Source organism: Castanea sativa, chromosome 1 (genome assembly GCF_040712315.1).
Source record: "Castanea sativa cultivar Marrone di Chiusa Pesio chromosome 1, ASM4071231v1".
Lineage (NCBI taxonomy): Eukaryota > Viridiplantae > Streptophyta > Magnoliopsida > Fagales > Fagaceae > Castanea > Castanea sativa.
In genome coordinates this window covers 189,998-216,113 of record NC_134013.1, presented here as the reverse complement: position 1 = coordinate 216,113, position 26,116 = coordinate 189,998, and the positions used below count along the sequence as shown (strand labels likewise).

The window sequence follows — 26,116 nt, the reverse complement described above, 5'->3', positions numbered from 1 at the left end:
TTTTTAAAGAATACAAAAAATATTATTAAATATTAGCCTATATTTTAAATTATATATGTCTTGAAAAGATGTAAGTGTAAATTGTAAATGATTCTACCCCGAAAAAAAAAAAAAAAACATGTGACTGAGTGAGTTGAAATGAAAACTTTGTGCCGAAAAACAGAGGGAGCAAAGTACGACGCAGTCCACAGGAATAGAAAGAGGATCAGAACAATGAAAAAAAGTGATCAATATGATGAGTGACACGTGTTAATCACCTCGATCCGCAAAACCCTCGCTAAAATCCATAATCTTCCTGTCCTATCTTTCTCTTTCTGTCACTAATAACTTTTTAAAGCTCTCTCTACTCTCTATTCTCTATTCTCTACTCTCGTCTCTCCATTTAATATTCATCTGCTTTACTTGTCTTTCTGCCCTCTGTCTTTTTGATAGATAATTCATGTACCTTGGATCTGAAGGGTTTCCTTTCATCAAGGAGTGTGATTTTCTCAGTGTTGAAGCGGAAGAAAACATGATCAGAGCCCATCAATCTCTATTAAGAACTACTGCCACTTCTGATTCTACTTCTTCTAGCTTCAAATGTTCGACCCACTTTTGGTAATCCACGCTCGTTCTCAAATCTCCTTGCGCAAAAAGAAAAGGAAAAAAACCCAAATACCCCCATAACCTTATCATAAGTAGCTTCTCGATCACTACACCCACCATAAAATAGTAAGTCCACCTTAATCTCATCTTTTAATCTCTTTTTTTTTTTTTTTTTTTTTTGTTTAATACCAATCTATATACCATTTCCCTCCCCACTCCAAAAACCAAACTTTACTGCTTTCTTTTCATTTGTTCTTCTTGTTGATGTTCTCTGAAGTAGTGTAATTTGATCGCCAGTAGCTTAGACTAAGATTCAATCCATCAGGCTTTTGTCAGACCCAGTTGAAAAATTATTCGTCTTGACCAAAAAGGAAGAAACTTTGTGTTTGTGTGTGTGTGTGTGAGAGAGAGAGAGATTTTGTAGTATATATATTTCATAAAAAAAAAGAAGCAAAGTGGCGAAGATGAGCTTGAGTGCAACCGAGGATGATTCGGCTTCAGAAATTCATATTCCAGCTGATATTGATTGGCATATGCTTGACAAATCAAAGTTTTTCTTTCTGGGTGCCGCTTTGTTTTCTGGTGTATCGGCTGCTCTTTATCCAATAGTCGTTTTGAAAACCCGGCAACAGGTTTCTCCCACTCCCATTTCTTGCTTTAAGATGTCCTTTGCCATTATGCGCCACGAGGGCTTAAGAGGCTTCTACAGAGGATTTGGTACCTCCTTGACGGGTACCATCCCAGCTCGAGCGCTTTACATGACTGCACTTGAGGTCACCAAGAGTAATGTTGGGACTGCCACTGTTCGATTAGGCTTCTCCGATACCACAGCCACGGCTATTGCTAATGCTGCTGCTGGATTGAGCTCTGCCATGGCTGCTCAATTGGTTTGGACCCCAATTGATGTTGTGAGCCAAAGACTAATGGTGCAGGGTTGTGACACTAGCAGCAAGAACATGATCCCCAATGTCTCAAACAAATATAACAATGGTATTGATGCGTGCAGGAAGATTGTGCGTGCAGATGGGCTAAAAGGATTGTATAGGGGATTTGGGATTTCCATACTGACTTATGCACCTTCCAATGCGGTTTGGTGGGCTTCTTACTCTGTGGCACATAGGCTAATTTGGGGTGGTTTTGGTTGCTACTTGGGTAAAAAGGAGGATGCTTTGGTCAATGGGAATGGGTGTAATTTTAGGCCGGATTCAAGAGCAATGGTGGCAGTGCAAGGGTTGTGTGCTGTTATGGCTAGTGGGGTTTCGGCTATAATTACTATGCCGCTTGATACGGTTAAGACAAGATTGCAGGTTTTGGATGGAGAGGAAAATGGGCGGAGAAGGCCACTTACAGTTGTGCAAACAGTTAAGAACTTGGTCAAGGAAGGTGGGTTTAGAGCTTGTTATAGGGGTTTGGCTCCAAGGTGGGCTTCAATGTCTTTGTCTGCAACAACTATGATCACTACCTATGAGTTTTTGAAACGGATGTCTACCAAGAGGCAAGAAGAGAACAGAGATTTACTTCGTGACTAGATACAGCTGTTAGATTGAATTTTACAAATGGATATGTTTTTGTTTTTTTCCTTTGGCTATAGTTAGCTAAGATTGGCTGCTTCCCAATATGCTGATTATATGTAAATTCCTCTCTTTCCTCTTTTTTCCCACTTTATTTTATGGCTTTCTTCATTAGGGTGGAGATTGGAAATTATTCCTGGTCACTGTAAGCTTTTCTAATTCCCCTAATTCCTCCAATAAATAGTGTAAATGGAATGATTGCTTTATATATATATAGGTAAACTGGAACTTCATTAACAGAAACAGAATAACAATTTAGCCTACAAGCTTCCAGGATAGCAAGGGGCAGATTACAATTATAACAACAGTAACCAGCTTTAAGAGCAGCAGAATGAGCTGCTGCATTCAGAGCTCTACTCCCCCAACACAATATTTACAAATAACAAAAGATAACTTCATTCAGATATATTACTAGTAACAGTAGATTGGATCTGTTGTACATAAATAGGCTGTGGCTCAGCCCATGTTTTTTTTTTTTTTTTTTTTTTTGGTTTCCGTTTTCTCAAAACTTTCAACCAGACTAATTACTGGGTGGGCTATAATGGGTAAATTGCCGGTCCAAAGAGTTTTTTCAAAATGTTGGTACTTGTACTGGAACTAAGGAGCTTCTAGTTAAACTCAAAACGGTCATTTTGAGACCAAGTGCCCAGTCACTTATCCAACTCCTAGCCCATGTGATTTCATATTTTGCTTTCTTTGAGGTTGTCTTAATTTAAAATTTCAGTTTGGATCATTAAAAAAAAAAAAAAAGGGATATTATTTTTCTCAATTCAGCTGACAGGAGAAAAGTGAAATTCTTTCTTAAGTTCAAGTGCTTAGCACCAATTTCAGATATTTTGGGATGTTTGATAAAGTTGTTCTAGTAAGTTGTTTGTATTTTTTAAAAATATACTTAAAAAATGAGTAGGAATATGTGTTATGTTTATTTTAATTATTAAAAAAAAAAGTTAAAACATCTCATTTGATCTAAAAAAAAAGAAAAAGGACATATTCTTGTCATGTAGTGTTAAGGAATCCATGGATGTAACGACACTTTTGGTTTCTCTCTCTCGCAATACTTATGATATATAGATATTCTAGTGCGTGAGGCGCACGCTGTTGCAGCCTGCATGTGCAAGCATGTATAAAGAGAACTTACAAATTTGTGCATTACAAACTTTTTATGATTTTTATTTGCTGACAGATGTAGATTAATTAGATTGATTTGGCTTTGACATTAAATAAAAGCTGCTAAACTAGAGCCCACAGAGTGTGTGCTTCAGGCTCTCTTTCTCTTCTATCTTTCTCTTTCCTCTCTCCACATCTTTCTTCTCTCTTTGTGCTTCACCGTCATGGTTCGTCGATGAGTGTGCTCTGCCGATGATTGTGCTTCGCCGATGGTCGTGGGTTGTGATATGATGTGCTTCGACAATTTTGTGGGTCTAGATTTGTGGGTCTGAGTTCATGAGTCTGGGTTTGTGGGTCGGGTTCGTAGATCATCAACGTGACCGGGGTTGAGATCGGGGCGATGGGTTTTGGCTGGGGTTGAGATCGGGGTAGGGGGTTTTGGTTGGGGTTGAGAATGAGGTGGGTGGGTGGGTGGTGACTAAGGTGGGTGCTGTGGCTGAGACGTAGGTCTTGTGTTTGATGGGTTTTGCTTGCCGTGGCCGCCGTGGGTCTTGGTTTGTGGGTTTTGTTTGCCGCTCTATCTCCACCTCCCCATCTTCCTCTCACAGTGAGCTTCTCTCTCTCAAGTTTAGTTTAGTTTTTGTTGTTGTTGTTGCTTTTTTTTTTTTTTTTTTTGCTATGGGGTTGATTTTTGGATGGATGCTGATTGTGGTGGCAGTGGGTTGGCCGGTCTGGGTTTGCTGTTGAATGTCGATGGTTTATGGTGGTGGTGGCTGACAGTGGCTAGCCGTTGAGAAGAAATGGGTGGAAAGAGAGAGAAAGTGGTAAAATAAAAATATTATTATTTAAATGAAGTTGTAAAAAAAAAAATTAAATGTTTGATGTTTGGTGAATTGTAAAATGGTATGTTAAAATTGATAAAGTAAGTTTTTGAAGTATTAAATGTTAAAATATTTAGTATTCTTGATAAGAATGCCCTGAGATGTGATTCTAGCAGCATCCTTGTTGACTCTTGGGTGTGGGAGAGAGAGAGAGAGAGAGAGAGGGAGAGAGAACAATTTATATAGGCCGACAAAAGTATATAAATTAGGTAGAGAGCAATGCCAATGATTTACGTGATAGACAGACAAGGCAGGGATAAAAAGAATACAAACCCGTTACGCTGGCAGCTGATATGCAAAAGCAAAACCCATTTGCCAATACAAAGTAACAATACAGCACATTGCTATATATAATATATGGACCATTTACTTACGTATCAGCCATTATTACGAATTTCTATGGACCGTTTTGTTTTGCTAACAGAAACTGTGTGCTACGCTAACGCCAGATCATGCAGGCTCCTAACTTTATGCGGAAAACGTGAGAGAGGACCATTTCATTTGTCATTTGTGGGGCAGGGCTACAACTTGGAATGGAGCCGACGTTCCCAATTCAACCGCACAAAGGAAAGGATCTGAATAAACTTATACCTTGCCAATTGCCATATACGTGAGATTTTTGAGTTTTTCTTTTCTCCCCCTTCTGCTAGGTTTTAAGAAACAGAATATCCTACATTACGGCAGCGTTTGGATAGCGGCTGCGTCTTGAGCATCTGCGTTTTCAGCTTTTATTTATTTATTTATTTACTGAGAAGTGATGGAACTTAATTATCCAAGTCACAACACAAGAAAAATGAAAGTAAAGAACTTAATTATCCAATAAACATAAGTAAATTCAAGCAAATACATAACAAAGTCTTTCCATGGTGGCATGGGGCAAATTAAATCCCAACCGAGTAAAAATACCCTAATTTATAATCAATTAAACAGCACATTCGCAGCCTACACATCATATTCAAGATAGCTTTCCTAAAACAGAAGACTAAGAATTAACCTGACCTACTAAATTAACAGTAAACAACTAGTGAAGTTACACCCAGCATCAAGGTCGGGCTCTCTTATTGCTGCAAGATGGGCATTTATACTGCTTAATATGCTCAGCCCTTGCTGGGGTGATCTTAACACACTTCCCATGGAACCACTTCTCACAGATATCACAGCAAATCCAGAACTCATCAGCTGCATAATTCTCTCCACAAGCCCCGCACAATGTCTCTCCATGCTCCTCATCATCTTCCTCTTCCAAACCTTCCTCGTCCTCCTCCTTTGACTGAATTGTCTTTGAATACTTGGCCTGAGATTCAGAACCTCGCTGCATATGCCCAACCAACAAAAGAATTATAAAATAGAACAGCAAGGCTGCTAGGTAATTGTTCTGCAAAATCTGTATGCATATGGAAATTAATTATTATTTTTCCTTGTTTCCATGTCCAAAATTGGCATGTAAAAAATGCTGGAGGCAAAATCAAAAAGTATTTCTTGCAAATAAAAATAACAGTATAAAATTTTTATTATTCTAAAATTTATAGGGGTTACATGTAATTTTCCAAAGGTGAGGTTACAATAGGTCATAATGTGTGAAATTTTCCAGATAAATAGGAACACACCAAACAGTATTCGCCCATCCAATTATTTGGCTTACTTAATGACAATGAAAAACTGGGTATGTCAAAGTTGTGTCATACCTTAGAGTTCGATTTAGATTTGTTGCTGCTGTGATTTGAAACTGATGACTTCTCCTTCACTTGTTTCTTGACTGTCCCTGTCACAACCTCAAATATTGTTGGTAGATCATTTATCATATTAAAAAGGCGTTTCCTGCACCAAAATAACAACAATCTATTATATAATGAAATAACAAAACCTCAAAGGCAGCAACCGCTAAAATGGTGAAACCACAAAAGGTCACAAGAAAATGCAGTTGGGGCCATAGTTAGCGAACTTCAGAGCAAACCAATGTTAGCAAGACTAAGCTCCCCATCCTGGAGCATAGAGAAATTTATAAGACCAGTCCCCCTTTTCTGGCCTTCAACCTTGATGAAATACAGTATTGCCGTCAACATGATACAACTGCTGCAAGCATGACTAGAGATTCATTAAATCGAATCTAGACATTGACTCTCTTTATAGTTTATGTTAAAGAAAGGAGGAGGAAAAAAAAACTGCATTAACTTTTCAGCAAAAATAAAGTTCTCTCATAAAATATATATATGCAGGTAAATAACTTCACTAAATTCAACTGAATAAGGAAATTCAGTCAGGCAATGTAGAAAGCAAAGGACGCATTACGAAAAAAGCATAATCCCTAGTTAACCATTCTACGTGACACAAAACAAGAGATTAAATCATAAAATCAACTATTAAAGGACCAATTAATGAACGCTCAAATATATATATTACAAAAATAATGAAACTACAACTCAATAGTATAAAGTAAAAAATTAAATGAAAATAACGACAGACATTTTTTGTTTTTTGGTAGCTTACTTGGGGAGTGGGATAAAAGGTGAGAACAAGGTTTCAAGTTCCTTGGGGGACTGACTAGATTATACTTCCAAATTAAACATCCTAATAACTTATTAACAAATAAAAGTTGGTCTTTTAAAGTCAAAACAAGAATCTGAAAGAGGATGAAGAGAAACACATACCTATCGGCTTTATCAAATCCAAACCTAGCACCAAAATAAAAGGCCACAGAAAGTAACCAAGCATCACTGTGGACAGCAACCAAGGATAACCAGTCCTTCTCTTGCATCCCATCTCTGGCAAAGTTAATACCTAGTGCAGGCTCTGGAAGCTCTGGAGGCACCTCTTCAGCAGGTAAATTGACTTCCCACTGCTCACCGGGATATCCATAAAGGCAAAGATTTTCTTTCTCTGTAAAGAAATAAGATTTTTTCATATATTCACTTAGTGTGTGTTTGGAAAAAATTATATTTGCCAACTTATTTCACTATTAAGCTTATTTTTACTACTATTTATGAGTCTCACTGCATTTTTTGATTCTATTAATACGTTTTACTATACTATTTCAGTTAATTTTTATCTTTATCTAAGCTACTTTCTTGATTCTATTAATACGTTTTACTATACTATTTCAGTTAATTTTTATCTTTATCTAAGCTACTTTCAGCAAAAAGTTTTCAGTTTCAACAAAATAAGCGGATTCCAAACAGAACCTTATTATGTTTTTTTTTTTTTTTTTTTTGATAAGTCAAACAGACCCTTATTATGTTACCAGCCAGGGAATGAAATGATTGCTAAAATATATATGGGTAATCAGGGCAGTGAACACAGCATGGGTGTACCGTATCTGTATGGCACTCAAAAAACCTACAGTATGCAGCATTGCTTTGTAAGAGTCTTATTAGTTAAAAGTAACATATGATATGACTATCATTCATTATTATAGGAGGAGTAGAGATCCAAAGATTCATCCTCAGTACCCAAAGAGATTCAAGTAAACATATTTGATCTTATCCAACTTCAAAAATCCAGAGTGGCTATACTTATTTGAATAAACATATATAGTTGTTGAAGTTGAAAATATAATTAAAGAGAGATTTTGATTAACTTGAAGTTGGAGTGCCATATAATTCGAAAATCCTCCAAATTAATTTTAAATAACATAATGGTAATTTAGAGGGTTGAACAAGTGAAGCATCTCTTAGTCTTAGGAATACTAATATAGTATGTATATGATAGATACTTGTGTGAAAAACATAAAATTGAATAGTAGAAAATGAAGGAAGGGTATTGTTGTTGGTTGGTACAAGAAAGAAGAAAATTATGTAGCCTTGGTACTTTAAAGGTTCAAATCCATTGTAACTAATGAATTATCAAAAAATAAAAGATTGGATTGAATGAGGGCGTAGATCTATAATTAAATTATGAGTGCTACTATTAATTTACACATTTGCAGAGAGAGAGAGAGAGAGAGAAGAACCCTAACTAACCAGGATCACACTGCTGATAAAAGTCATCAACATCTGCACCAACAAATAAAGTAGAAACGAATTCAATATGAGAAATAAGAAAAAGAGAAAAGATTTGAGAGAGAGAGAGAGAGAGAGAGAGACCAGTGGTAAGGGCCTTAATCATGCCAGCTCTGCGGCCCTTGAAATCCCTAAACACTTCCTCTACCGTACGTGGGTTGTAAGCTGCACCGCCGTCCATCGAATTTCCAAACACTTTCCTTCTTTCAGAAAGAGACGAGAGAGTCGAAAATTTATCAGACTTAGAAAAGAGAAGAGAAGAGAAGAGAGAGAGAGAGTACCAAAAAGGAGGGAAAGGTGTGAAAATATTTGACCTCTCTCTCTCTCTTTTACGGATTTGAAATTATCTACTTAACCGGATTTCATAATTCTTGGGGTGGATCCGGATATTTTTGCATATTTTATTTTTGGAGTTAGAAAATTGAAACTGGTTTTTTTTTTTTAAGAGTGTGTTTGGTTGTGTTGAAAATAGGGAGGATGAAAAATAGGTAGAGAAAAATAGGGTGAAAAATGACATTTTTTACTGTTTAATTGAGAGGGAGAGGGGAAGAGAAAAGTGATGGAGTTCACAAGTTTTCTTTCATCCCTCAAAATCAATTTTTTCAAATTGAAGTGAAAAGTAAGAAATTTTTTTGACAAAACTACTCCACTTTTCTAGGTCTTTTTTTTTTCCACCTTAATTTTTTTTTTTGAAGTGTCCACTTTCATCTATACACAACTTTTTAAAAAAAAAGTATAATGTATTACTTTCTCTTTTATTTAAGAGGAATATGATGATAAATTTATACAAACCTTATTTTCAATCAAATCAAAAAAAATTTCATTCCTCTACTTTTTTACCCTCTCAACCAAAAAAAAAAAACTAAAATTTTTTCTACTCCCCTACTTTTTCATCCCTCTCTATTTCCTACTCTTTCACTTTTTCAACCTCCAACCAAACGAATCTTTGGGGTCCATGGATCAGATTATCAAATCCAATGGTTGAGCTTCTTCAGATTTGGCACGGCACCACAGACAATAGTAATATAGTGGGTTTGTGGGACCTTGATGATGATGATTATGAATTGATGATATGTAGATGTACTCACGTCACTACTCAGCTCAGGTCTCGACCACAGCTCCTGCGCAGATCAGCGTTGCGATCAATCAATCTGAATCTGTGGGCGTGTCATGTGGCCCTCTCTACTCTCTAGTCTAGTCTACTACAGCTTCATAGTTTGGGCCCTTCTCTTCCTCCAAGATCGCCCACACAGTAACGAACTGGATATTCCTATTTCTCCCATTAAATGCTTTTGTACTTTTTATTCTTTCTTCTTCTTTGTAACTAGGAAAAATAAAAATTAAAAACAACTACTAGTACTAATTCAATTTGATAGTCTCAATTGAAAATATTATAAAGGTGCCAATTGATTTGAGCCACAATACTCTCTAATATAAGAGTAGGACTCATCAGTGTTCAGGGAATAAAAAAAATAATCATAATAACTCATGATGTGCAAGTACAAATAACGTAAACCAAGGAGAGCTGCCTGGAATTCAATACCATACCATAAACTGAGATCAAGATAAAACATTCCATATATTATATATGGCCAGAGTTTAGAATTATCCTAATGATTGCACATTGCAGTTGAATTAAACACACTTCATGGGATTTGAGCGTCAGGAGAGATTCAAATTTTAATTTAAGGTTTATTTCTTCTCATCACCCACTCTCCTATCCTTTCTACCGTCAACAACAACAATGAAACTAGCCTAGTATTTTCACCACCAAGAATTAAATCCATCCATCATATGAGTTTCAAATTTAAATTGGCGTCTTTTTTACCAAATGAAGTCCAACTTGTTCAAATTCCTTAGCCTAAATACTTTACTTGGTCTTCGTTTTTGCCAACTAAACTAAAGTATGTTTTATTATTATAAGCCCCCACAAAAAAAATTATCTGTTTATCGGGTACAACTACAAATGACAACCCCATATGTAAAAGGTTCTAAGTTCTATACAAAGAAAGGAATGATCGTATATTTCAATAAACAAATTCACAATTTGGTTCTTACAAGTAGTAGTCTCAAGAGTGGATTATTGATTGTTGCCCATGGAACACTACACATACATGTATCTGTTGGCATGCAGGATACAACTTGCAGAGCTGATTCCTTCGTAGGCCTAATTGGAACATATTGTTGTTGTCATTCCTCTTGGACATGGAGCAGCCATCCAAAGATGAGAGCAGAAGAATCAAAATCTTGGTTGCAGCAAAATGTCAAATTTTGATGGTGCTTATGACGTCAGAGCATGTGGTCATAGTTTTAAGTTGCCAATTACCAACTGATGAGTATCAGAGCTTAGTATGATCTCGATCAGAGGCGGAGAGACAAATTGAGCACCAACCATGAAAGAAGGCATAGAAAGCTAGAGTTTCTTTCATTGTAAAATACTGCTTATATTGTACATGACAAGGAATGGCATGTGCCAGTGCCAATCAGCTCTTTCTTGGAATCAGTTGAAAGTGCTGTCAACTTCTAATGTTTAGGTTAGCGAATAAGAAATCATTAGACGGTTTCAGAAGAACATACTTCAATGTTTTTCATGCTCAAGAATTTACCTCTCTGCTGTACTCATTGTGACCAAGGGGCATACTCCGATGCTGGTTATCCACATATAAACCTAATTGCTCGTCTAACAACCTTTTGTAACTACTTACGTCAAGTACATAGCATCTCCTACACATCTCCTCAAAAACCATCGTGGCCTCAATAACCTTTCCCTTTGCACACAACTCCTTGACAAAAATTGAAAAGCTTTCCACACTAATGACATATTTCTTCTCAATTGTCTCATAGAAAACCCGCATTGCCATTTGCTCATTTCCATCCTCACAATATCCTTTGATTAAGCAATTGTACATTGTGGCATCAATGTCATGACCATTTTGAAGCAAGTCACTAACAACCTCTTCAACTTCTTGCATCTTACCTCTCATCCTACAAAGACTACATATAATTCTGCTATATGATAAGAAGTTTGGAGAGCAACCCATTTGCGGCATTTGCTTTAAAAGAAGAACAGCTTTTTCAAGTTCCCCATTTTCCACAAGAACCCTAAACACGGCATTGAAACTCGAGACACTTGGGTTCAGGCATCTTGCATTCATCTCCTTCAAAAGGGAAATTGCTTCATTAGGTTTCCTTATCTTGCAATACTCATTAACAACAACTCCATATGCTTGCACATCTACTTTCATCCCAAGACTAACCATCTCCTTTAGATGCTTAACAGCTTCGTCAGAATTCCCAACAATGCAAAGCCCCTTTAATATACTAGTGTGTGTTGCAACATTATCCTTCAACCCATTTAACCTCATCTTTGTCATCATCCTCTTTGCTTCATCAACATTCCCACTCAAACACAAACCATTAATTAATGCATTGTACGTCAACACATTTGGATCACAACCCCGATTCACCATGCTGCTCAAGCACTTCATTGCCTCATCCAATTCACCTTTCTTACAATACCCGTCAATCAAAGTTGTATAAGTCACTGTATCGGGCAAGAAATCCCTATCCATCATTTGTTTAAAAAAGCTTTGTGCGCTCTCCATATCACCCTTCTTACAGAACCCATTAATCATAGTGTTGTAAGTAATCAAATTAGGCCCACAAGACATTTCATCAAACACCTTCTTTGCATTTTTAATCATACCCATTTTACAGAACCCCCTAATCATTGTGGTATAAGTGGAAACATCCGGTTTCACCACGCCTTCCTTCACAATTTGATCATAGAAAGCCTTGGCCAAATTAATCCTATTTGCTCTTACCAACACACCCAATATGGCATTATAGGAAAATAAGCAATGCCCATTTTCAATCAATTTCGCTTGGTGAAACCAATAAATTGCACTCCTAATATTGCCACGATCCCCGAAGGCTTTGATGACCTTACCTAGCATGAAGTCGGAGAGTTTGTGGGAATTTAGGAGGAGTGAGGAGGCAGTGGAGAAGAGGGAGTGAGAGAGGAGGAGGTCAGTGATGGCCAAGTAACAATGGTGGGTATGGAAATAGTTGTTCGGGTTAGGATTAGGGTTGGAGGCCCAGTTGAAGAAGAATAGGGCATGGTATGGATTGGTCTGGTTCTTGATGACTTGGATGACTAAGTTTGGGTTAAGTTGAGGTGAGAAGTGGTTCAGAGGAGCTGAACTGAGGTTTGAGATAGTAGGACTCTGGGGATTTAGAGTTTGGAGAAGTAAGGTGATGGAGGATACAAGGGACAACTTGGGATTGGTTTGCATTTGACAAGAGTTCTTAGATACCATTGCCATTGGTGATGGAAACTCTACTGCACTCGACTGCTTTCCAGGTCCTTTTGGAGGCTTTAGAGTAGACCTTGGCTTTGTCTGTACAGGGGCGTTTCTTTTCCTTTTACTTTTTTATTTTCATTTTTAAATTATTTAGGGAATGCTTTTAACCTTCTTTTTTTTTTTTTTTTTTTTTGGGTGAGAATGGAAGATGCTTTTACTTCATTAGCTCCATACGGTATGTATTTCTAAAATAATTTACAACCTGTGAATAGTGGGTTATTAAATAGAGAAATGATATGTCCACAATATTTTTACAACAAATCTTAAGTGGCAAGTTGTTACTGGTTGTTATTATTAGGGCAAAAAAGTAATCTTAGTGTTAAGTTCAAATTTGAACCAATAATAACTAACCACCTATGATTTGTTGTAAAAATATTGTGGACGTAGCACCTCTCTATTAAATATAGAACCTACTGTAGCTTTGGTTGTAAAACAAATAATACTATAATTCCAAAGTTAACTGGCAAAATGAAAAAGGCACGACTGATTAGTGATTTTAAACGTACATGGCATATAAATTTATATAGTCATGTAATGCAATAAGGAGTGGTAAACAAAAAGTCAAACATTTTACTTTTATAATATATATAAATATAGATATAAATATTAATTATAAAGTGTCCATTTCGAACTTACTTATTTTCGATAGTGTTTATAAAAAATAGTGTATAGTTTTTGGTAACTCTTTTTTGTGTTACCAAGAGTAAGAGCTAGATTATTTGCTGAAAAGCTTAGATTAACAGGAAAAGACAACTTTTTTTCAACAATTCCTAACCGTACAGAATATCTTACCTTTTTCTAGTTGTTTATATTGATTTTTGAACAATTAAATAAAAACATTATTACCTTCTCAAAAAAATAAAAAAATAAAAACACTATTATCGTTTGCATTTATCAATACAGTAATATAATTAAATTTAATTGAAAATTTTGGGATATGAAAGAGGACTACCCAAGAAAAAAAAAAGGATACCCAACCTAATATCAACACTATAATACATCTTCTTTTATCCTTCTTCAGTTCTTTGACAATTGTGTTGCCTTCTTCAATTAATGCAAGTAAATTTGTGCTTATCAGTGGCTGAATCTATCTATATTAGTTTCATTATAATTTCAATCCCTCATCGTTAAAAAATCCTTTTGATTGAGACATTTATTAAACCCATCCAATTCATTCGAAGTGGTATTATGTGATTTATCTTTTTTAGGTTCGATATTATTTTTGGGTCAAAAGAGATTTATTATTTATTATTGCAACTTCTCAAAATGAGTGGAATTGAGTATCATCTTGAAAAATAGTATAAACATTGATCCAATTTCCTGGGGCTACATATCTTACAAAGTCTCTTCCCCCTCTTCCAATTGATTGCTGTAAATAATTATCACATTTAGAATTTGTTGCAATGGTCAGGTATCGGGGAAGAAGATGCACCCTGTTGGAGGACGGAGTGATGAAGCACCTATTGGTTGAATATTAGTATTAAAAGGAAGTGTTTGATTAGGCCAGGCCATTATGCAAAGCTGAATTGTGTCCATTTGGTCGATTGCTGATGAAATGAGGGTGTCCCTAATTTCATTGTGATCACAACAATGTATAAGCTCATCACAGCTCGCATTGGAAGGCATCACACTCTTGCCTTCTAGTCGAGAGATCACAAGAAGGTATCCAAATACAATTGCTTCTTCAAACAGGTTCCCAAGCCCAGCGCGGTCAGCAGCTGAACCTTCTGTAACTGAGTAGACACAGATAAAGCCCTGTAGACAAGTTTAAATATATGTATATAATTAGAGATATGATCAATTCAAATATTTCCTTCATAAAAATAAAAACATTAAAGCCCTATTTTTAGTTTATTTGTAATGGCAACTATTTACAATTTCAAGATGATTGTACTCGATAACTTTTCATACACAGTTCCTTTGTTTAGGTACCGTACAAAGTTACAAATGCACATGTTGAGAGTAGAGAGTTTTTTGAAGCAGAGAGTAGAGAGCTAACCTTGAAGTTTTAAGGTGCAATAATATTACCTCATCTATTCGTTTAATGTCCATTCTGAACCGCACTTCTCCTAGTTGAGGAATCAATTCAAGTGAAACTTCTGCAACTCCAGGTAGAAACCATAGTCTTATGCCCTGCACTATTTGCACTGTAGTAGTGTTTTGTTGCCTTCCCCTAACTATTTCTCTTCCTATGGAATTAGTTTTCTCCTTCAAGGAAAAAAATATTTAGACAACAAATTGAAATGTGATTGGTTATTACTTTACTAGATATGCAGTCCGTTACATAAATTACAGAATAGAATCATCTATTATTGATCAATTATAGAACACATTGGCCCTCAAATTTTTTCTAGTGGTATATGAAATGTCAACATTCAATGAAATATGCAAGGAAAGTTACATGAAACACACTCCAAAATTCTTATCATCATGGTTATTTTTGGGGGTTCAGCAGCTTTTAAGCAGCTAGAAAACCTCGGGAAACAGCACACTAGGCTGCACCCGATGAGCAGGTGGTTATGACACTGAGTTGAAAATTTGGAGAGTGCTATCTTCGAGATCAGTAGTTTTAGCCTTACAAGTGCCAAATAGAAACAGATTCCTTTGTGTCAAATGGTTCATCAAACTACACTTTCAGGACTTGTAAAGCACAATGACAAAAAAAAAAAAAAAAAAAAAGGATTTCCAGTACCTCGTTTTCCTTGTAAACTGTTATGGCTTGTTTGGGAGTTTAGAGAGGGAGGAGAGTAGAGGGGAGTAGAGGGGAGGGGAGTAGTGGGGAGGAGAGTAGAGGAGAATGATTACCCTCCACCTTGTTTGGATGTTTTTATAATTAGTAAGGGGGAAGGGAGTAATTAGTCATTCCTCTTGTTTTTAACATTGTAATTTTATAAATATAATAAGGGTAAATTAGGTAATTTACTTTATAAATAATTTTATGTGCTCTACTCTCCCTCCAAATCTCTCCAATTTGGGGGAATTAAAAATGAGGGGGTTGGAGGTAGTTGAAACCCCTCCAAACCCCTCCAAATCCCTCCCCCTCCTTCCTTAAAAAACTCCAAAACAAGGTAATTGAATTACTCCCCTTCCCTCTACTCTACTCCCCCCCATTTTTTAAACATCCAAACATGCCATTACATTGGGCGTTTCTTGGTCTCCCATTCTAATACAAGAATTTAAACAACTACTCAAACCTTTGAAGACATATAGAGAGAACTATATACCGAGATTACATTCTGTTCTGTTTGGATATTAACAAAGACTAGAGGAGCCCCTGAAGAAACTGCTGCTGAAAACCAGGCCATGCACCTGGTTGTAGTGGCCTCAATGCAGTACTCGCATTGTAGTGGCATGAACAGTATTGAGCTGACAACTGAAGAATGTTGGTCTGGCAGTTATGTTCCCACTTTCATCCTCCAGTCATACTTTACTCCCATTTTGTTGAATCCCCTGTAGTCCACATTCACAACCCTCCTGCACATTTCTGAAAGGTCATGTTAGAACAATTCTGTTGTCACTAGCCTTTGAATTCATTTTAACTTCAGTTGTGCAGTGTAGGGCTTTTGTCAGTTGTATGTAACACCTAGATGTCATGTAAAGTGCTTAGCTCAAACTAGTATCTTTCTATGGTTTATTGATGGATAAAACATCCATAAATTGCGAAAACCAATGAGACACTAGACATGTTTTATAATGGCTTTTCATAGTCCTCTTCATTCTATCATTGCAATTTTTTAACAAATGAATCGTATATTATTGCGGACACCACCAGATCGGACAACACATATTATGGGATTGGGTGTCTTATGTAATTGGATTAGTTTAGAATTTCATTTTATTTTGAATTCAGATAGGGATGAGATTTTATATCTTTTTAGATAGGGATTTGTTTCTAAATTAGCTTCAGTTTTTATATAGGATTATTTGTTAATCCTGAAAGCACTATAAAAAGGCTCTAGATGATCTTATTGTGAGAGATTTTGATGAATAATTTTGACATCAAAGATTTTCGAAATTGCTGTGTGCTGATTCCTAGCAACTATGTTGTTGATTCCTAGTTTTTCTGCTTGGGCTAATTCCAGGCAAACCCATAAGTGCTGATTCTTAGGTTTGCTATTTAAATTTTGTTCTTTTATCTTTGATATTTTCCTGCATCATATATCATGTTTAATGTCAACATTAACTAAAATTGTTGAACAATAATGACAAGAAGAACCTACCCTGCAATTCAGCGCATTGTTCTAAGGTTGTCACCTAAAACCGCAACATGTCTGTCATCTGTAGCCGCTCTAATAGTAAACTTTTTATGGAGCATTGAAGACTTCTCTTGGACAATGCGTGCTTGTAGCTTTATTGTGGTATCACCCCTTCTCACCTTCACCCATATGACCTCCAACTGTTGGTGAACCTTACCAAGATGTGAGCTTGGTTGGGACAAACAACTCGTCAGCATCATCTTCAGCAAAACCTTCAATGATGTCTCCTGGCAGAGGCATGCTCTCATCCCAATCTTCTGCTACTTCCTGCTTCACTTGTTTCACACAGACCAGTGTTTGGGGACTTCCCATATCCTTCATGAAACCGAGACGACGCATTTCCATGGAATCTAATTCACTTATATTAGAATAATAGTCTTAAGAGTTGTGCAATGATGCACGAACATTTCAAGGATGTAAATTTTTAGGTATCTACGTCCAGTTCCTAATGGCCGTTTGTGCATAGGTCTTTGCTTCAGTTATTATTATAATATGATATGATAACACCAAGGCAGCTAGCACTCAAGGTTCTTGTTACTAGGTTAAATAAACCACTCTTTCAGTTAACTCCTTTGTTTCCAAGGTGAAGTTTATTTAGGATAAGGATCTGAAAGAGTGCATGTAATTCCATACAGTAGAGATGAGTTGTGACATACATAATAACAATAAAATAATTAGCAGCTGCCAAAATTGGTCAGGCATTATACACGTTTCTTTCTAGAATATTAATAGTTTTTAAATCAAATGATATGGATCGAGTTGCTCTTTTGAAAATAATAGATAAGGGCGATTAAGTATTCCAACAATGTGGATGAGTACACTATATGATGACTTGGGAAGGTGTTGTAACACTGAAAGTTGTTCATAGGAAAAATAAATAAATAAATAACAAAAACAAAGTGTCTAAACTCTGATCCTTTCATATTAAATCATGCATCCGTACACTAAAATAAAACCCCATATAGCTTCTACAATGTACCACTATTACTAGGAGTCTCCAAAAAATATCCTCAATTAGTTTCTTATAGAAATAACGAAATATAGATTCCATAATCAAATCTCATCACCAAAAAAGAAAAATTATCCACTCTGTAATACAACGTGTTTGTCTGTACAAAATTACATGCTTAACATAATTCTTTTGAGACTCTGGCACAACATTGGTCAGTTCTTGTTGAGGTCCATTGATTTCAGCTTGAGCCTTTGCCCTCGCCTCTGCATCATTTAAATCTAAACTTGCGCTCAAACTTGATATTTGCCTCAGAATTCATTTAACCAGCATCTATTGAGACCCCTGCACAAACATTGGTCAGTTCTTGTTGAAGTCTATCAATTTCAGCTTGAGCATTTGCCCTTGCCTCTGCATCACGTGAATTTAAACTTGCTGTCAAATTTGATATTTGCCTCCGAATGCTTTTAACCTGCATCTTCCAAAGAAAAAAAAAAGATGCATTCAAAGCCATAATTAATAAGGGAGAATCAGAGGAAATGAGCAAGTGACACAAACCTTTCTATAGGGCCATCGATGAATTCCATATCTTCTGCATATCTTCTTCAGAACAGTAGGGCATAATTTCATTCTCCTAGAAGCCTCTTCAATAGGGAGATGGAAGTGACGGCCAACCTCTTCCAATGTCAACTTTCCTGCTCTGTCCCTCTGCACCATTATGCAGCATTATAAAAGTAACTATGTTAACAACTGAATTAGCTATAGCATCAATTGCAAGAAAACCCAAAAAAAGAAGAAGAAAAAAGGCAATTTTGATTGACGCTTAATAAAACAAGTTTATATTAGAAAGAAAGTAATGAAGAAGCATATGGTGTGAATTGGGATCAGGTTGGGAACTTATTAATAAATAAAAAAATGATATGAGAGTAACAAGTAGCAACAACCTGTGCGGCAAGGGAAACCTTAGGCGTCCTCTGTGTCTCCTGCTTGGCCTCCTCTCCTGATATTTAAACATTAAAAGCTCTCATCTCATGAAACATGATTTTGAGATAAACATATCCTCTGCCTTTAGATGTATACTAAATCTTAGAGACTTAAAATGGCATATGCAAGCCAGACAAGATTAATATATGGTTTCTATTCTAGTATGCAATTGGCATATGAGTTTTAGTAATCCAATTACAATTAAGAATGATAAATTAAGTTCTCATCACAAAACAAACCTGAATTCGTTGGGGATGGTTCAAAAACATCATCGTCATCCCAGTCCAGTCCAACACAGATGGCTTCATAAAAGAATGCTAGTGGATCTTGCACCATAACGTAGCCCGCTAGTTTTTGCTCCACACAGTAATTTATTAAGAACTGCCTCACATCTTCTATGCTTTTCTTGCAAAAACTGATTACAATAATAAAATTTCTTTAAAATTTGAATTCAATGAAATTAAAGTAAGAAAATTTCAAAACACATAATCTGATTGAACTACAATAATGCGTAAATAATAATAATAATAATATAGAAATCTGAAATTAATTAACATAACTATAACTAGAACATTCATTAAAGAAGTGTTATTGTCAACTTAATTTTGCAATATTGTTCATGTTTAATATATTTAATATTTATATAGGGGGGTTCAAAAAAAAAAAATTTGATATAGGGAAAAGGTAAAAAATCTTACTCAAACATTTGAGATTGATTGGTTGAAGAAGAAGAAGTGATATTGACATCGACATGTTGATGATTCTGAAGAATAGCATGACAGACCACACCGAGTCTTCCATGAATCTCAAGCTTATTGGTCTTAGTCCCTACGACCAGACAATGAAATTTACACAAAATTTTCAACGATTACTGACAATATATAAATATAAATATAAATATAAAAATGGGAATGGTGATATAGAAAGAAAAGAAAAGAAAAGAAGAGTGGAGAAGAATACCATTAGTAAAAATGATCTCTCGGAGGACATGGCAATAAGTACAGTTAAATGGGATTGGTGAGACGGGCCAAGTAGAAAGAGGCCTCATCTCCATATTCAAATTCAAATAAAAAGGATCGGTTGGAGTTGGTTCAACGTTGACATTGACATTGGAGGGACCCGCACCCGCACCCGCACCCGCTTGAGAATTAGAACAAGTTTGAGGAGTTCCGGGATTCCACTTCCACAGAAAGGGGTCCTGCTGGAAGAGATGGTTAGCGTTAGCCACTAATGCAAGCGCATCATCAAAATTACGCTCATGCATTGGCATTGGCGTTGGCATTGATAAATCAGCCAGGGTAGGATTGGAATCATCCATGAAATTCACTTGTATGTCTTCCTCCTCCTCCTCTTCCTCATCGTATGGGTCATTAATGTACGGCACTATGGCACTGGGATCTGCCATTATTGTTATTTTTATGCTTAATTTGTTCAGATGAGATGAGATGAGATCCAGGTCTTTATTAATACTATATATTATTAATATTATTGACGTCTGTCACTCAGTACTGTTCTGTACTTACTGAGTTTTGTAGCGGCGCCTGAAGTCAAGGAAAGCGCCGCCAAGAGAGAGTGACTGCCGATGAAAGAGAGAGAGGGGCTTTCATGATGTTCAACTTCAAGGGGTGGCTGCCAATGCAAAGGGGCGCGACTGGCAGTTTATGACCGTTGCAATGGAATGGGTTCATTTTAAAAATAAATAAATAAATAAATAAAAATTCGGGTCCATTGTAACAGAGGCAAGCCCACGGCAAGCCCAAGTGCCCAACAGATTACAGACAAACCCACAGATTCTCACTAGAGGCTTTATCAAAAAAAAAAAAATCACTAAGCTAACCTGAAGACAGACAGAGGTCACAGAGCAACGCCGCTTGTTGAGGCTCATCCAAGCCAACAGACGGACGGAGATCGGATCGTCGTTGCCGCTCGCCCAGTCGGCAGTCGCCCCTCCGCGTCGTCGTCGCTCATCGGAGGACTAAGATCGCCAGATCGCTCGCCGGCTCGTCCGCTCGTGCCCAGTTCAGGCCTCCCTGCTCGCTGCTCGGCTGCTCCCTCCGACCCTCCCTCACGGTATTTCATTTTTTTTCTAAGCTAACTTCTCTCAGTTTCTCTCTTTTTCTCTCTGACTCTCTCGTTATCTGAAATGAAAATTATGAAATGACTCTCTCTCTCTCTATTCTTTAATATGACTAACTCAGTAACTCTCTCTCTCTCTCTCTCTCTCTCTCTCTCTCTCGATTGGCCGAACTTTAGTCTTAAGCTTTATTAAATTTTGTCTGTTTTTGACAATTTGGCTTTATCAGTTTATCTTATCCGTTGGCGTTGGTGTGGTAGCGTTGGCGTTGGTGCTGGTTGGTGTTGGAGGGATATTAATTTTCTGATTAGGAGGGACATTATGAGGTGGGCTTGTGTGTTGGGTGGGGTGGGGTAGGTGGGCGAGGTGTACAAGTGCACATTACACAGTTTTAATGCTTTAATTACTGTGCTATATATGAAATGTGTAAATAATGTGCACATTAGACATTTAGTTATTATCTATCCACTTTTTTAAATACACTTTTCAACAGATTCTCTATCCCATTCTCTATCTTATTTAAATATTATTTCTTCATTAATTCTTTATTCTTTTTTTAATCTTTCTTTATTCATTCTCAACAACTATGTTTCAAATTCCTAACAGCTATATTTTTAAATTTTACAACGTAACATTTTCAAATTTTTCATCAATTATATTTTCTCAATACCCTTTTTTTAAAGGATCATTTTTTCAAATGGTAATATTTCTCAATAGTCATATTTTTCAAAAAAACTTGATAAATTTCAAGATTAATATAGATTTGATAAATTTCAATTTACCAAGACTAACATAAATGAAGAGAAATTTCAAGTTACAATAAAGACTAAAGACATAAAAATTAATGTGAGCATAAAACTTAAAATTATATGATCCTACTACTCGCTATATTGTTGCCACAAGTGCTCAACGAGATCCAATTGGAGTTTAGAATGAGTTTCTCTATCTCTAATTTTTTCATGGGCTGCAATGAAATCCGTAAATTGTCTAAATTCTTCTGTAGGCTCCTGGGACACTGTTGTAGGGATGCTTTCAGGCACTTGTTCATAATCAAAGTCTTTTGCTCCATTGGCATCACATTCATCTTCAATTATCATGTTATGCAATATTATGCATGCCTTCATCATGTAATCAAGAGCCTTTGTACTCCAAAGACGTGCAGGCCCATGAACAATTGCAAAATCGTGCTTGAAGCACTCCAAATGCACGCTCTACATCCTTCCTTGTTGACTCTTGAGTTGTAGCAAAAAGACTATCCTTTCTACCTTGTGGAGATTGGATTGTCTTTACAAAAGTGGACCATGAAGGATATATACTATTAGCAAGATAGTATCCCATTGTATAATCATGACCATTGATTGAGTAATTCACCGAAGGTGCAAGGCCTTGAGCAAGCTTGGTAAATATAAAAGAATGGTCTAGCACATTGATGTCATTATGAGACCTAGGTAACCCAAAAAATGCATGTCATATCCAAAGATCATATGATGCTACTGTTTCCAAAATAATTGTAGGCTCACGACAATGACCAGTATACTGACCTTTCCACCCGATGGGCAATTCTTCCATTTCCAGTGCATGTAGTCAATGCTTTCTAGCAACCCTGAAAATCCACGACTTTCATTAACTCTTAGCAACCTAGCAATGTCATTGCTATTTGGCGACCTCAAGTACTCTGTAGAATAAATATCGACTATGGCTTTAACAAATTTTTTGAGACTCTCTATTGCAGTGCTTTCTCCAATTCTCACATATTCATTCGTAAAATCTGCCGCTACTCCATACGCAAGCATCCTTAGTGCGGTAGTCATCTTTTGAAGGGAAGACAAACCAAGCACTCCGGCAGCATTTCTTTTTTGAACAAAATATTCATCTTTCTCTTCTAGATTAGATTTAATACGTAGAAAAAGAGAACGACTCATTCGAAACCTCCTTTGAAATATGTTAATAGCATATACTGGTGATTCTGCAAAATAGTCTTGAAAAAGTCTTTGGTGGTCTTGCCCATGATCACGTTGGATGAACCTACGGCCTGGAGCAGAACTACAATGTGATGTTGACGCCCCCTCTCTTTCTAATCGTTCTTCTTCCAATGCAAGAAGCACAATTATCTCAAAATCATCATCAAAATCCGAGTCATTTAGAAGCATATTACGTGCATAATTTGCATTATGACCCATGGAACAAATTTCCCAAGTTGCTGCCTCCAAAAAAATACACAATCATTGCAGCATGTTACAATAATTCACATATTAATACTGTAAGAAACCCCTCAGACAGATTTCACAACTTGAAAAAATTAAAATAAACATACTCAGGTAGAATTCACGCCCTGTAGAAACCCTTTAGGCAGATCATATAATGAGCTCAAAATGCCATAACACATGTAGAAACCAATGGTAAATTAGGTCCTGGTATCACTTATCTATTGGCTCAAGTACTTAATGGTTAAGCTTTCTCAAATTGAAACTTTGGACCATTATTTCCTCAAAGTTTATTCCCTACTGTCGGTGTCTTGTAAATTCTTTATTACCTTATTGCTTTGGTGCAATGCAATTATCCTTCCACTATAAAGTCAGTGTCCCTCTTATAGGTAAAGGAAAAAAAAGCTTATCTATAAGACCCAACATAAAGAAGTGTTTATAAACTACAATGCTGAAGCATCTCACATCAAAATTTCAAAAATATTTCCATTGTTCACACTAATGTCAGGTATCCACCAAGAATCAAAAACAGGGTAAACAAGGGTATCCACTAGTAGAAATCCAAATCCACCATATACGGTATCCACCAAAAATCACACCATTGTTCACATCAACCCTATTCCCTTGAAACCCCAAAATCCAAATCAATAGCAAACAGAACACAAACCCATCATATACGGTATCCACCAAGAATCAAAAATAGGGGAACAATAAATTATAGAACAAACACAAACAGAAATCCAAATTCATTTCAAGATTAACCTAAATTTGAACCCAATCCCAAACTTGGAAATAAACAATCAACCATATTCCCTTGAAACCCCAAAATCCAAATCAATAGCAAACAGAAGACAAACCCATCATATACCCAGAAACCTATTTTTCTAAACTCAAACAATAGCCAATTAGAAATATGATTGAAGTTGGCATACCAGTTTGATTTCAGCTTTTGTGAGAGAAATCCAGGATTGTTAATCTTCCAGAGAGAGATCTGTGATCGTTTGCAGATCACCCTTTGTAGTAGAAAGAGAAAAAGAATAGAGAATAATTGTTCACGGAAAGAATGAGAGGAAAAAAGAAACAACGGAGAGAATGAGAGAATGAGAGGAAAAAAAGAAGCAATGGAGAGAATTAGAGAAAAAAAAGAAGCAACGGCAACGAAGAGAATGAGAGAAAAAAAAAAAGAAGCAACGGAGAGACTCAGAGAAAAAAAAATGTGGAGGAGAGAGAAAGAATTGATATAATATACCACCAGTGTAATATTTAGTCCTAGAAATGGGATTGCTAATGTACAGTAGCTCGTCAGATTTGATGAGCTACTGTTCATGAGCAAAAAAAAAAAAAAAAAACCCAGGTATAGAGAAGCCATTGGAGGTCTTTTTTATGGTTTCATTATCTATTATAGGGAATATTTTGCCTTTACCTATACTGCTGAAGATGCTCTTAGTGGCTCTTTTAGTGCTTTTAGTGTAATGTGCACATGGGCCTAAACAATATAACAAATTAAAGTAGTATAATTAATGACAAACAAATGTAACTATTAAAGCAATATAGTTTATTGTTAGGCTAAACAACAATAATTAAATTAGTACTAGTTTCATCACACGCGCTTTGCACTTGTGATGAGGGTTTTTTTTAGCAAAAAAAAGAAAGAGAAAAAATGTGTTTTTATTATATATATATATAATTTTGATTTTGTGAATTTAATTTATAAGTGGATAAAGTAATTTGAAAATTAAGAGGAGAGTGCTTTTATTTAGCAAAAAAAAAAAATCTATGTTTTTATTTTTATATATAATTTTTATTTTGTGAATTTATTTATAAATAGATAAAGTAATTTGAAAATTAATAGGAAAGTGGTCCTATTTTTTAGGTAATATTTTTGTGGAAGTTAGAGTTGCATTTTTACCGAATTGTCCTTTAGTTTTATCTCTACTTAAACATAAAGGTGTAAAGACATTTTTGAACTAAAAAATAAGGAATCCAAATAGGGAAAGCCCCTTAAATAGTAGTATAGATAATAATAAATCAATTTAAAAATTTTTATTTTAAAAATATAATTTATAAGTAAATAAATCAATTTAAAAATTAATAGGAGAATGATCCTATATTTTAGACAGTATTTTAGTGGGAGTTAGAGTTGCATTTCTATCGGATTGTCTTTTAATTTTTGTCTCTACTTAAACATAGGACTGTAGGGGCATTTTTGAACAAAAAAAAATGAGGAATCCAAACAGGAGAAACCCCTTAAATAGTAGTATAGATAATAAACCAATAAATTATAAAAGGCAAACAAATTAAATTATGTTAGGCTAAACAACAATTAATAATTTTATAATTAATGAAACAATAATATAACAAATTATAATTTATAAAAGACAAACAAATTAATGAAACAACTAAACAACAATAATTAATAATTTTATTGCTTGGTTGTGTATATTGAAAAAAATGTGGCTTGTAGCATTGATAATGAGACTATTATGCAACGATTTGAAAATATGAAAACTCGTAGAAGGCAATTGTAAATTTTATGTATTTGCATGTTTTTTAATTGTTGTTGTTGTCAATATATAAAATTTTCTTTTTATTAAATTGTGTAATTTATGCTTGTTGAGGAGCACCTTGTAAAGCATTCCTAGAGTTGCCAAGAATATTATCTTGTATTGTCATAAAATTCGGTAAGTAATGCCAAATACATGCGTTTTAAAATGAAGTTATTCTTTCTTTTTTTGAAAAATGAAATGAAGTTATTCCTTTTATATAATCAACCATTGTTATATTACAAGTTTGAACATCTTTATGATAATTACTATATTTCATTTGTGTTTTTTCATTATCTTCTCTCTCTTTTTTTAAGATGAATTCTCATTTTTTTTATTTTTACATTTATTGTGTGGGCAAATGGCCTACAAAAATTGAAATCTAAAGTCATCATGAAAAATTAATCATCAATAATGATTTGGTACACTTTAAATTTGTTATCCCTAAAACAATTTATAATTTCAGTTGAGTTGGATTTTAATTGTCTCATTGAGCAAGAATGCTCTATAGTCTATAGAATGAGAAAAGCTGGGATTTGAAAAAAAAAAAAAATTATTAACCCAATGCAATTTTTAGGGCTCTGTCTATTGGGGTCCTAGGCG

The 26,116-nt window shown here is 35.6% G+C and overlaps 4 protein-coding genes and 1 pseudogene across 5 annotated transcripts; 1 reads left to right on the top strand and 4 right to left on the bottom strand.

Moving 5' to 3' along the window:
- The first annotated feature begins 313 nt into the window (after positions 1 to 313).
- On the top strand, positions 314 to 2,289 carry LOC142610786 (uncharacterized). The gene has a single exon (XM_075782727.1). It carries the CDS (start codon positions 1,050 to 1,052, stop codon positions 2,112 to 2,114), a length of 1,065 nt encoding a protein of 354 aa, XP_075638842.1. The 5' UTR covers positions 314 to 1,049; the 3' UTR covers positions 2,115 to 2,289.
- A 2,649-nt stretch (positions 2,290 to 4,938) lies between these two features.
- Positions 4,939 to 8,457, bottom strand: LOC142622254 (PHD finger protein ALFIN-LIKE 4). Its single transcript, XM_075795701.1, has 5 exons — positions 8,224 to 8,457; positions 8,101 to 8,133; positions 6,793 to 7,021; positions 5,830 to 5,962; positions 4,939 to 5,456 (listed from the first exon to the last, which is right to left on the bottom strand). Exons 1-5 carry the CDS (start codon positions 8,318 to 8,320, stop codon positions 5,187 to 5,189), a joined length of 762 nt encoding a protein of 253 aa, XP_075651816.1. The 5' UTR covers positions 8,321 to 8,457; the 3' UTR covers positions 4,939 to 5,186.
- Positions 8,458 to 10,076: 1,619 nt separating this feature from the next.
- Positions 10,077 to 12,544, bottom strand: LOC142609670 (uncharacterized). The gene has a single exon (XM_075781328.1). The coding sequence runs from the start codon at positions 12,462 to 12,464 to the stop codon at positions 10,734 to 10,736; it is 1,731 nt and encodes a 576-aa protein (XP_075637443.1). The 5' UTR covers positions 12,465 to 12,544; the 3' UTR covers positions 10,077 to 10,733.
- A 5,112-nt stretch (positions 12,545 to 17,656) lies between these two features.
- Positions 17,657 to 20,665, bottom strand: LOC142610772 (uncharacterized). Of its 2 annotated transcripts, none has more exons than XM_075782707.1 (7): positions 20,530 to 20,665; positions 19,653 to 19,893; positions 19,391 to 19,520; positions 18,932 to 19,107; positions 18,653 to 18,708; positions 18,267 to 18,416; positions 17,657 to 18,180 (listed from the first exon to the last, which is right to left on the bottom strand). In XM_075782707.1, exons 1-7 carry the CDS (start codon positions 20,575 to 20,577, stop codon positions 18,031 to 18,033), a joined length of 951 nt encoding a protein of 316 aa, XP_075638822.1. In that variant the 5' UTR covers positions 20,578 to 20,665; the 3' UTR covers positions 17,657 to 18,030. The 2 variants fall into 2 exon arrangements, with proteins under 2 accessions (XP_075638822.1, XP_075638831.1); XM_075782716.1 differs by having other exon boundaries at positions 19,653 to 19,890; positions 20,530 to 20,659.
- A 979-nt stretch (positions 20,666 to 21,644) lies between these two features.
- On the bottom strand, positions 21,645 to 22,946 carry LOC142617556 (uncharacterized; annotated as a pseudogene).
- Positions 22,947 to 26,116: the final 3,170 nt, after the last annotated feature.

What these genes read in the sequence shown, in the direction of transcription:
- LOC142622254 (XM_075795701.1), bottom strand. Translation starts at nt 8,320, where the DNA reads ATGGACGGCGGTGCAGCTTACAACCCACGTACGGTAGAGGAAGTGTTT. An exon ending in TTATCAGCAGTGTGATCCTG is followed by an intron (nt 7,022 to 8,100) that starts GTTAGTTAGGGT and finishes ATTTCTTTACAG; the next exon opens with AGAAAGAAAATCTTTGCCTT. An exon ending in AATCTAAATCGAACTCTAAG is followed by an intron (nt 5,457 to 5,829) that starts GTATGACACAAC and finishes GGGCATATGCAG; the next exon opens with CGAGGTTCTGAATCTCAGGC.
- LOC142609670 (XM_075781328.1), bottom strand. Translation starts at nt 12,464, where the DNA reads ATGGCAATGGTATCTAAGAACTCTTGTCAAATGCAAACCAATCCCAAG.
- LOC142610786 (XM_075782727.1), top strand. Translation starts at nt 1,050, where the DNA reads ATGAGCTTGAGTGCAACCGAGGATGATTCGGCTTCAGAAATTCATATT.
- LOC142610772 (XM_075782707.1), bottom strand. Translation starts at nt 20,577, where the DNA reads ATGAGCCTCAACAAGCGGCGTTGCTCTGTGACCTCTGTCTGTCTTCAG. An exon ending in TGACCTCTGTCTGTCTTCAG is followed by an intron (nt 19,894 to 20,529) that starts GTTAGCTTAGTG and finishes CATCTCTTCCAG; the next exon opens with CAGGACCCCTTTCTGTGGAA. An exon ending in AGGTTTCCCTTGCCGCACAG is followed by an intron (nt 18,417 to 18,652) that starts GTTGTTGCTACT and finishes ATAATGGTGCAG; the next exon opens with AGGGACAGAGCAGGAAAGTT.